Raw genomic sequence first — 12,411 nt, 5'->3', positions numbered from 1 at the left:
TCCCCATGGATGTGATCACCCCACCCCTTATTTCTTTATACACATATGAGATTGTTTTATACACTTCTAGTTATAAGCAAGACTTGTCTGCAGGGTATTGTAAACATATGCAGTAAAATTGCTGGTATATAACCCTGAATTAACTTTGTGAGCTCTACAACACCAGGGATCTTATTCATAAATCATTGCGTAGGATCAATATGAAAACATGAAAGCTGAAAATGGTGCACGCCATAAAGATCCTGATTTCGCACACACACACCATCACGCACTTTTCCTTTACAGATTGCAGCTGCACCTGAACGTTTGCGTAACTGGTTCTGCTTCATGTTCTGCCCTCTACACGCCAAGATTTGACCGGTCAATGCAATGTTAATGTGGATTTATGTGAGTCAGCTGATCATTGTTATTTTATGGTTAACTATGGCAACCATGGAGAAAAGAACAAAGAAACTGTGAAAAAAAAATCTCCCAGAAAGGCTTTTATTAAAAGTGTAAATATGGGGTAAAAGCACAGACGGCCACAATAAAAGAACTTAAGTAAACTTGATTGCTGTTTTAAACATTGGATGACAGCCGGCATATATATATATATATATATATATATATATATATATATATATATATATATATATATATATATATATATATGTATTTTTTTTCCCACCAAAATCAGTAGCTGTTCTGGTTAGTGATGTTGGACTGCAGTTATTTTCCACATGCCTCTACCTGGATGAACTTCTCTCAGGCTCTTCAGGACTGTCCTGTGGAGTGCTGATGTATACAGGATCTCCTTCCTGCGCAGAAATAGCACACGTAAAAAGAAGGGAAGTCAACTGAAGTTTTTCCGTTGTGTAGCAGAAGAGACCATTTTAGAATAAGCTCACTGTGAAATTTCTGGGCGTCCCATCTGGGTTTTTCAGGATTTTCACTCGCTGATTGCTCTCGGTCATACACAAAAAGTAGCTCTTGATGTTGGCCTGACACTGTGTTGGAAAGACAAATTTCAGATGTACCTGAAGGACAATTCAGCAAGCTAACCAAGTCATAAAAGAGTCAAATTTCAAAAGCCCATCCCCAAATTTCGAGGGTTCAGTCAGTGAGATTTGGTCGTTTTTCATTCAAACCGCACATTCCCAAAAACTCCAACTAATCTGTCAATTTTAGGCGGTCTCAAACTAGTCAAGAAACTGCAGAAAAGCTGAACTTTTTCCTCCATATTCATAAAGCGTCGTTACAGCTGTGCCATTGAAAGGCTACTAAAGGAATGCTGCTCCGCTTTAGTTGATATTATCTCCAATTAAATGTCAAGACACTGTCCAAATTCTTCTCTGTTGCTTTTCTACTTTTCACCTGGTTTCATACAAAACACAAATTCTTATTATCTACAGCAAAAGTCAGCTATAAAGAAAATCCAAAGACAGAATGTATTCAACAATTTTACAGAACGTTGCAAACATATACAGTTCATAGCAAAAGTATTCACACACCCCTTCACTTTTTCACATTTCCCATTGTGGCCTCAATATGACTTCAATGTTTTTTATTAAGATATTATGTAACAGAGTAACACAAAGTGGCACATGAATGGAAAATCCTACATGGTTTATTTGCGTATGCTTTTTTACAACTAAAAATCAGAAAAGTGAAGCGGGGATTTATATTCACCTTCCCTGAGTCAATCCTTTACAGAAGCAGTTGTCGCTGCGATTGTTTTGGTCCTTTCCGTGTATTTTTGGTCTCGTGTCTAGCAGCTTTGCACATCTGCAGACTGAAACGGGGTCAGATTGGATTAACGATGTCTGGGAACATCACTTTTCGAACAACGCCACAGATTCTTGTTTGGATTCAGGCAACTTCAACGTGTGAATAATGTCCAGCTGTGGCTGTCTGTTTGGGGTTGTTATTCAGCTGGAGGATGGACCCCCACCCCGATCTCAAATCTGTCACAGCTTTGGTTCCAGGATTTCCTCGAATTTGACCTCAGTTCATCACCAAATGGGACCAGCTTCCCAGCTTCCTGCTGGAGAAAAACCTCCTCACAGCATGAGAATGCTACTGCCACGATCAGCCCGGAATCCTTGTTCCGCACGTTTACCGTGTTCCCCACGTAACGTCTGGCAGACGGCAACAATGGCTTCCTTCATGCCACTCCATCCAGATATGCTAACTGTGTTGAACACACAACTAATAGTTGACCTAATAGATTCTCCCACCTGAGCCGTGTTACTCTGGATGATCTCATCATCCAGAGTAACAGTCAGACTCACTGCTCAGTGCTCTCCTTGCCTGGCCTGGAAGTTTGGGCGAACAGCCTTGCCTTAGTAGGTTTGCAGTAGGATGATGCGCTGAATCCTGCTTTCAACTTTTCTGCATTTTCCACCTGGCCCACTGCATACATTGGTCCTCTGGAAGCTGTTTTTATTTATACTGATCAAGAGAACAGCTGGATTGATATTGAGATTAAAATACACACCGCTGGACTCTTGTTAGGAATGAAGTCATATATTAAGGTAATTGATTACCCTGGATTGGATAGGAGTTTCAGAGTTATGGGGTTGAGGGAAGTGAATCTAATGCATTTTGAATATTATTCTGTCCATCCATCCATTTTCCGAACCGCTTTATCCCTCATGGGGTCGCAGGGTTGCTGGTGCCTATCTCCAGCGTTCACTGGGCGAGAGGCGGGGTACACCCTGGACAGGTCGCCAGTCTGTTTCAGGGCAACACAGAGAGACAAACAGGACAAACAACCATTCACACCTAAGGACAATTTGGAGAGGCCAATTAACCTAACAGTCATGTTTTTGGACTGTGGGAGGAAGCCAGAGTATCAGGAGAGAACCCACGCATGCACAGGGAGAACATGCAAACTCCATGCAGAAAGACCCAGGGGTGTACTCGAACCCAGGACCTTCTTGCTGCAAGGCAACAGCGCTACCCACTGCATCACCGTGCAGCCCAATATTATATAATATTATTCTGTAAAAAACTGAAAACCATGCCTGTTGTTTCACCCACTTCACGCTTATCTGCCACTTTATGCGTGCCTGTCACATAGAATCTAGTGAAGTTTGCGGTCATCACAACACAAAATGTGACCAAGTTCAGGGGTTCAGAATACCTCTGCACTATTTTAGCCGATGCCGCTGATGAGCAGTCCTTACTGCTTTGCTCCGCCTCTGGGCCGTCAGGTCCTCGTGAGCTTGGAGGACCTTGGCCAGCTCGTGGTGCTTCTCCCTCCAGCTCAGGCACTCTGCTGTCTTCTCCTGCCTCTCCTTGTCGGCCTGATGCTTCTCAGCTTCGGCCTCTCGCTGAGCCTGCTTGGCTCTTTTCGTCCCCTCCTCTGCCAACGTCACTTTACGTCTCAAAGTCATCTCGCTGCAAGCAGAATGCATAAAACTAACATGCCGAGACCGTAGTAGTTTGTTTCCAGTTTCAAGGTATCCTAAATGCAGCTGTATATACCCTTGCTGGCAAAGTCTAACCACCAGAAGGAGTAGTTTATTTTCAACGATGGGTCGTGTCAGTGATGCAAGAAAGTGGCACTGCTAGAACGGTACGAGAGAGGATGTGATGCCTTCAGGTGGTTTCCAGCCCATCCGACAGTGGTTGAAAACAGCGAGTGAGGTTCACCAGGCATAAAATGCCTCACAGATGCATTAGACCGCCTTTCCAGCACTTGATGCCATTTATTAGGGATCACATTGTGGGTTTGTGAGATGCTTTGAGGTGTGACCGTGCACCTACCCGGGATGGCATTTTACCAGATGGTGGAATCTGTGGATACAACAGGGCACTCACATACGTTCTAAAAGTTCTGTTCCTCCAAGGCAGATTACACAAAAGGGAGGATGATCAAGTTTTGCACCAAGCATTAGAGCCTCCCCCCATCAGCACCTACTGTCTGCATACAGTGCATACTTCTTTAAGACGACCTAAATCATCATCTCAAGGACATCCCACATCAGCAGCTACGGTCACTGCCCCATGTATACGATGTTACTGACACCAGAGTAGAGATATCTGCATCTATGGTGGTGCTGAGACAGGGAAGTACAGACCGATGAAGGCAGCTATGATTTCATGTTCTGCAATGCCATGTTTAGCAGAGCAGACTGGTGTGGTGAGCTAACCTCTTAGCCATTACACCACATACAACAGGAAAAAGTCTGTAGTATTTTTTTGTAATATTACAAGTTTATTTTTGTATCCCTTTAGCTTCATTCTCCTGAATTTATTCTCCTAAAGAATAAAAATATTTAAAATAATCTAACCTGGCCCTATTACTCCAGGAGTGAAATAATTCTGCAAACTGTGATTATTCTGGAAATGTTCCCCCTTAATTCTCATAATATGATGTTTTTCTCATAACATTATCACTTTTGTGTTTGTTTGTTTATTTTTACTTTATTGACCTAGGACTTTTTTTCTCATATTATTAATTTTACCTCTTTAATACTCCCCCAAAAAGTCTGTTCCTAAAGGTTCACATGTGACACGGTTTTACGAAATAATGAAGACCACAATGTTTAGATTTAACAAATTGATCCTTATATTCATAACACATACACACACAAATATATATATATATATATATATATATATATATATATATATATATATATATATATATATATATATATATATATATATATATATATATATATATATATATATATATATATAGCCTGTGTTACCACTCTGCAGCTTTAGTGTGTCCAGTTTTGCAACATGGTGCAGCCTCAGTTTATAGAAGGCAGATACAAGTAGTGAAATCAGCCAGAATACATTTCCATGCAGCACAGGAATGAGGCATCTTTTCTGATTCACGTTCACAATAACAGAACTCAACTTTTTTCTGCCGCATACAATATGGCGGTGACGTTGGCGTGCGAACCTGCGCCCTATGACGCGTCTACGTATACGATGTCTGTGCTGATTCCGGTTAGCTAATTTCTTTGGGTACAAATACTTTACAGTAATCCAACCGAGCAGTTGAATTATGCACTTCATAAAGTTATCAGTGACTCCTGTATCTCTCAGCTTCAGAGGGTAGAGAATGCTGCTGCACGTCTTTTAACTGCCACACAAACGCTTGACCACTTTTCACCTGTTTTATCCTCCCTGCGCTGGCTGTCATTAACATTCATTTTTACATCCTTTTATATGTTTTTAAAGCTCTAAATGGCCTTTCCTCACTTTATCTCCCTCCCCCTCCTCCACGTTTCTTCAGGTCAGCTGGCCAGCTGCTCCTGCGTGTGCCAAAGATGAAGCATAAGCTCAGGGCTAAGGTTTTTATCAGTGACTGAACATTTTCAAATTTGCTGTCTCACTCCCTTTCCATTTTTTATGCCAGTCTACCTAAAACCTCCCCGACATTTTGATCCTGCTCCCCCTCAGTTCTCTAAAGAGGCTTTCCCAAGCTTAGGATAGATCATCCTTGCTATTGTAGACAGCAGTTTGCTGTCAGGTGTTGCCTCCTGGAAGTTTTAAGCACGCTGTGGTGCAGCCTCTCCTCCAGACGCCTGGCCATGACAAAAACGGATGTAGCAAATTTTAGGCTTCTCTCCAAGATGCCTTTTATTTCAAAAAGCTTTAGAGATGGTTATCCTTTCTCAGGTCAAGTCTTTTTTAGATTAGCAAAAGATGGTGGATTGTGACCTAACCACTGCTTTTGATACAGTGGACCACAATATTTTATTGTTTCGTTTACAGACCAAACCTGGTTTTAGTGGTACCACATTAAAATGGTTTAGGCCTTATTTGTCAGACAGAACCATGTCTTTAAACTTAGCTGATTTTGAATCCTCATCCACTCCTCTACATTATGGGGTTCCACGGGGCTCAATCCCTGGTCCCCTGCTTTTTTCTCTTTATTTGCTTCCTTTGGGATAAATACTAAGAAAACATGGGATCTCCTTTCATTTTTATGCTGACGACAATCAGATATACATGCCATTAAAAAAGGAAGCTTTTCGATCAAGCCCCTAATATTGTTTCTTTAAGACATTAGAGTGTGGATGGCTTTAAAGCTTTTAACCTTAAATGACAAGAAAACAGAGGTGATGGCATTTTGTCCCAGAAGCTCCTGTGAACCATCTCCTGTTGATTTGGGCCCCTTGGCGCCTTATTTAATGCAGACCGTGTCTAACTTTACTTAATTAGACAATGATTTTAAACTAGATCACCAGGTTGGAGCAGTGGCTAAATCCAGTTTTGATCACCTTAGGCAGCTGGCAAAGATAAAACCCATTCTTTTAAAACAACATTTTTAAACAGTAATACGTGCCTTCATTACAACTGAACTAAATTACTGTAAGGCTCTCAACGTTGGACTCTACCAGTCCTCCCTCAATGATCTCCAGGTGGTCCAGAACGCTGCTGCTCGTATTTTAACCAGAGTTGGGAAGATGAAGCACATCCCCCCTATCCTGGCTTCTGTCCACTGGCTCCCTGTGCATTTTAAAATTCATTTTAAGATTGTTATATTTGTTTTTAAAAGTTTACATGGTCCTATCTCATCTTACCTCTCTGAGCTGCTTCACCTATACTCTCCTGCTGACTGCCTCAGGTCAGATGACCAGCTACTCCTGGAGGTACCCAGGTCTAAACTTAAGCTCAGAGGAGAAAGAGCTTTTAGTGTTGTTCCCAAATTATGGAACGATTTGCCGCTCCATATTCGAACTGTCCCTTTATTGTCCAATTTAAAAAAAAAAAACTTAAGACACATTTTTATTCTTTGTCTTTTAACACATGTTGAGATTTCTGCTTTTATTCCTTTTCATGTTTTTATTGTAATCTTCTGTTCTTTCAGTTTATTGTCTGTACAGCACTTTGTCACAGCTCCTGTTGCTTTAAAGTGCTTTAGAAATAAAGTCGTAGTAGCAGACGTCCACTCATTTAAAATTGTTCTAATGATCTAATTTCAGGCAGTATTACCTTTGTATAAAAACCTTGAAGACCAAAAGTGTTGTCGAGGTGTAAGACCTAAAAATGTATCCTTTCTACATGATCCTGTCAGATGGAATAAATTAAGATGTGTCTAAGCTTACTGTCCTCATCTGGTATTTTCTCCTATAATTCTCTCAAGAGTTATGGAAGTGCACAGAGACCACCTCCATGCCTGTCCAAACACAGACAAGCTGTGTGAATATGAAGCCTTTTGAAGTCTCCTGTACGACCAAAGAAATTCTCGGACTTCCATCTTAATTTCTGCACCTTTCCCCCAAACATTCCACTGAACGTTTAGGGGGGAGGCCAAAAGGCTTTTGTGACTCAAGCATAGCAGCTGAGAAAAGGCTTTTATGAGAAAAAACGTCAAGTACAGTACCTCACACAAACGTTCCTTCAACTTTAAACATCTTATACATTTTGTTCAATGTGCTTCAGTGGGATTTTATGTACCATCACAAAGTAGAACAAAAAATTATCAGAAAGGAAAATTATTTCCTAATTACTGACAAATGTGGCGTGCATAATCAGCCCTCTTTATTTTGATACCCCTAAAAAAAAACTTGTGAAGTCAATTGCCTGCAGTTTTATATTTTATGTAACGAAATCCTCATGAGTTGTGTGAAGGCTTCAGAGGATTGTTAGGGGTCATTAGCAAACAAACAGCATCATAAAGACCAATGATCACAGTAGATGTAGAGAAGTTTAACACAGGGCTCAGTTTTAAAACAATATCTCAAGCTTTGACCATTTCACACGGGGCTGTTGTTCATTCCATCGTCCAAATGTGGCAGACATGGCGATCCACCTAAACTGACAGGCAAGGAGAGCCTCAAGCACAGAAACAGCCAAGAGATCCATAGAAACTTTAGAGGTGGGAGAATCTGTTGAAAGGACAACTTTCAGTTGTGCTCTCCACAAATCTGGTGTTTTTTATAGAGTCAAATCAAAGTTCATTAGGTGGAGGAAAGATGAATGCCCCATTCTCGAGGAGAAACATGGTGAGGGGAACATCATGCGAGCTTCGACTTCCACCAACCCAACAACCCCAAACCTACAGCCATAACTAAAAAGGAAGGTTTGGATCCGAAGGTATTTATATTTAAGAATGGCTAAGTCAGGTCCTGCCCCAAAGCAGTGGGTCTGAACGACTGAGAATCTGCAGCATCATGAAGAATTCACAGAAGTTGGTGGCTGGAAAGTGTCAGAGTGAGAAATAATTAAAAGGAGTGTAAAGACATCTTAAGATATGTCCAAAGAGATTTCAAATTCCTCACCTGTTTATTTGGCAGACAGCATATAGTATAAGGGCAAAAGTATTAGCTCATCTAACTTGTTGTAACATCTTACATATTGCATTGCTTTCTCACATCGCTTTCTCACATTGTTCTGTAAACAGGCTGTTGTCTCTCTTCTGTTTAACTTGAATAATTGCATTTGTATCTGTCTATGCCGTATTATCAATAATTGTGTAATTTTGGCTTCAGAATTTAACTTTAAATGAGCTTGTTATTCATACTAATCCAGTGTGTAACTCTGCGAACAAACAGAGTTTTTGCCACTGTCATGCCCGAATTTCCCTATTATGGGACAATTAAAGTATTTCACATCTTATCTTTATTCACATTCCTAATTCCTAGGGTCTATTATGATGTTTTAGCACCGTTTGCCATTATAAGAATTTAATTTCTTCTGAGAAGGCTTTACACAAGCTTTTGCAGCTTATTAATAGGAATTCTTGACTATTCCTCCAGAAACATGTTTGTGAGGTCAACTCTGAAGTTAGATAAGAAGACTTGCCATGCATTCTCTACTCTAAGGCTCCATCCGAATACCCTTAATAATAGCTTCTAGCTCCTGCTCCCAGCTCGTGTTCTTTGACCTTTCATGGGATCAACGGTAAGAACTCTATTGTGGGGAGGAAAAGAACTTCGGAATGCTGTGGCATTTTCAGACAGCCTGTAACTCAGACATCATTACGTGACGGAAACGGACATGGATGATTCGAGTCAAATTCAGGCCCACAGCTTTCTGAAGACGAACTACAAAGTGAGCGATCTCTTCTCTCCGGATAGTTCCGTTGATGTCTGTGAGGGGGCAATGCTGGTACGTCATGTCATGTCAATGAATTGTGGGATACCTGAAGGGTCCTTAGCACTGGTAAGGGATGCTGCAGGGCTCCTAGGCAAAACTAGCTGAAAGAAGGAGCATACAGGCTACTTTTTCTACTTCTTTCCTCACTGACTGCACTATTCGGACAACACTTATCATGGCGACTTCCGCTTTGGCTAAAGAGTCCTTGCTCTATTAGGGTATTCGGATTGAGCCTAATTCATCCCAAATGTATTTTATCAGGTTGAGGTAATCTGCTGGCCAGTCATGTTTTCCCACAACAATCTCCCACCTCCCCAGAGACACAGAGGCATAGAGAACATAACTCTACTGCTCTAGAGTCCAATAGTTGCATATTTTGTACCATTGCTTCTGAGACTTTATATTGCACTTGGTGATGCAAGGCTTGGATGCAGCTGCTTGACAACCTAATCGATGAACACATGGAGTTTGAAGATGTGTTGCTGTTGGCTGTACAAACTTGGGGATGTCTGCTCATTCTGGACTTCAGCATCGTCTAACACCACTTTATGATTGTATGTGGCCTGCAGCTTTGTTCTATGATTAATAACAGCTTAATGTGTATTCATTAGTAGGTAGGTAATTTCATGACTAGACTTATTGCACGGGTTCCATTGTATCAAGGCCCTGACTGGAATTCAGTACCATTGAAATGGTTCTTTACCATGCTTTTTATCATCCTTCAAATATCAACTATATGCATATATATATATATATATATATGATGAAATATTATTGTGTCCTGGTGCTATTTTTCCAATCTGGAAGAAAGATTCTTGCCTTCACTGCAACGCCGCCTCTCCCCATGTGGGGTCGCACTAAAGTTGCTGCAGCGGGGTATCAAAAAAGAGAAGTTGCTGTCGCTGTGCAGATTAGGTGCTAAAAGAGCCACTTTGTCTCAACTTTGAGCGGGAATGATTGCACTCTGCTGACATTACTGCTCCTGGGCGTGTTGTTTACTGGGCAGGGCGGGCATGGTCAAGGTAGATACTTCCTGGAGGGGGCGGGTGATATGTAGACCAGTGATGAGCCACCCTTTTTCCAGGACAGGGATTGGCTGCTACTCAGCAGAATTCATGAAGGATTCCTCGGAAATGCACGAATCAAACAAAATACCACGTTGGGCGTGATTTTGATGAAGGAATAGCATCATAACATAGTTAAAAACTCAAATATTCTGCCTAACAATGCTGAAAAATGTCCCCGTCTAGAGCTATATCAATTTTTGAGGAGATGAGGTACTGATAAGACCACTCAGCCAGTGCCAGGTACCTTTCTTTAATTTGGACATTTTCCTGGGTGATTTGCCTCAGCTTGAGGCGCAGCTCGTCTCTTTCTGTCCCCAGGCTCCTGTTCTCCTGCAGCAGAGTGCTTTTCTCCCCAGTAACCCGCTCCAGCTTCAGTTTGGCTTCAAAGTAGTTCTTCTCAGTTTGTGCCAGTGTGAGCTGCAGATCAGCGTGCTGCAAAAACAAAGGTCAAAGTCAGAAGACTCATATCTCTTTGTGGAAAATACAATTTCCCCCGCCTCGATTTTGTTTTCTCAGTTTTGCTTAACTCTAGGCTTTGGGATGGAACCACATTACGCACTGTACGGTCAAGCTGGTCCCACGACAGCTCAGTAGGGTTGAGATCTGGTGACTGTGCTGGCCCCTCCATCGTACACAGAATGCCACATTGACAATATGGTATTTGGTAATTAAAGAAAATGTAGCTTTTTATTATTTTTTTTTAATCTAAGGACATTTCTAAGTGATCTCAAATCTTTGAGAGGTAGTGTACATTTTTGAAGAGGATACATAAAAATAGAACTATTGTGACAAAACTAACAATGCAATGGTGACTATTTGTCTCGCATGATTCATACAAAATGTTGGGGGGAAATATTTTAAGAGTAGCCTATGGAGAATTTTTTAGTCGTGTTCAGCCATGGATTATTTGGAGTATCTAGTGGTGATTGCTCTGAGGTAACTCTGCCCAAACTCCTTGTTCATTTGGGTTCTCATCAGTGGAAAAATCGTAATTTGAGAAATATTTATTTTTTGCGAAAGATGAATTGGTCTTCAGGATGTACAATGACCAGCATATCTCCATTAGTTACAAAGTGAGTCAAGGACAACAATGTCAGCTTTGGAGTGGAAGTTATAGCAAACCGGTGTGAGATGCTTGTTTAAAGCTATAGTTGGTAATCCTGTTCAGAAACACTTTTTGTTATACTGGATAAAATGGTCCTTCCATCCTGAAAGTAGTAAATACATTATGTATTCACAAAAAGGAGGTTAAAATCGTTTTCTGTGGGAGCAGCAGGCCTGTAAAAACTCTAACCAATCCATGACCCTCTGTCCTAAGAGCATGGATTTGTCACAGTTTTGTTCCTGCTTTCATCCCCTCTGTTCCTCAAGTTCCTGGGGTATCTCCATATCTACTGGTTGTCCCACATTCCAATCATTCTGACGCTTACTTATGCCAGTGCCCGTGCTCGTTCCTTCTGAGTTTCTGCTTGCTGGCTGCGCATGCTCATTTCTAGTGTTTGTGTATCCAGTTAGCTAAGCGGTTAGCTTAGCGATTAGCTGTTCAATGTAGCTCCGCTGCTCTCACCGTATACTTTGAACATAGCTGAGAGTGACATGAAGTGAACCGTGTTCATGTTTATGAGAAGAAGAGGAAGGACTCAGTAGAAAGTAATAAGACCAGAGTGGATTTGGGAGATTTTTAAGACGTGATCCCCCTGAAGAGCAGAAGAGCAAGGTAGGCCGGTCTTGCGCATGCCCAGTTATTTAAAAAACGTCTGGAAAAATTGCAGAGCATAGCTTTAAGCAGATCTAAAATATTTTACCCAACTAATACAATTTATGGCCAAATACTATTAAAATGTAAGGCACGTAAAATAAGCATTAAATATGTCATTCTTTTTTTTTTTGCTTGAATATTTTTAATAGGGCCATTTACTCAATTTACTACTAAAATACCCAATAATTGCCCAGTATACGCATTCAAGAACACATCACCAGATTTTTGTTTAAAATGTCCTGATAGTTTAAAGAGTTCATGTTACTATGCAGAAAAATTAGGTTCCCAGGGCCTTTGGTAGCGAAACAGGCCCAAAGCATCACACATCCTTCATCATACCTAACAATGGGGAAGAGGGGCTTTTCTACATATACATCATTTCATTTACACCAGATCCGCCTGGGCTGTTTGGTCCAAACAGCTGACTCTGACTTTTATTGGACCAGAACAGTCCAGTTAAAGTCACAGTAGAGTTTAGAAAATGATGAAAGGAGACAAAAAAGGCTTTTATGCCCCTTAAACAGCTGGCTGCCATGT

The 12,411-nt window shown here is 41.1% G+C and overlaps 1 protein-coding gene across 3 annotated transcripts in view; it reads right to left on the bottom strand.

Annotated features, from left to right (window-relative positions):
* The window catches only part of LOC105927020 (trichohyalin), a 28,696-nt gene that overhangs the window by 1,015 nt on the left and 15,270 nt on the right, over nt 1-12,411 (bottom strand). For 2 of the 3 annotated variants that reach the window (XM_036146103.1, XM_036146089.1), the window contains exons 4-7: nt 10,360-10,547; nt 3,168-3,381; nt 888-986; nt 730-797 (exon numbers count right to left, since the gene is read on the bottom strand). In XM_036146103.1, the coding sequence (XP_036001996.1) occupies nt 730-797; nt 888-986; nt 3,168-3,381; nt 10,360-10,547 (569 nt within the window). The remainder of the gene's footprint in view (nt 1-729; nt 798-887; nt 987-3,167; nt 3,382-10,359; nt 10,548-12,411) is intronic. The other variant, XM_036146098.1, reaches the window with a different exon arrangement.

The sequence above is a fragment of the Fundulus heteroclitus genome, chromosome 2 (assembly GCF_011125445.2).
Source record: "Fundulus heteroclitus isolate FHET01 chromosome 2, MU-UCD_Fhet_4.1, whole genome shotgun sequence".
Lineage (NCBI taxonomy): Eukaryota > Metazoa > Chordata > Actinopteri > Cyprinodontiformes > Fundulidae > Fundulus > Fundulus heteroclitus.
This window is presented reverse-complemented; position numbering and strand designations above follow the sequence as displayed.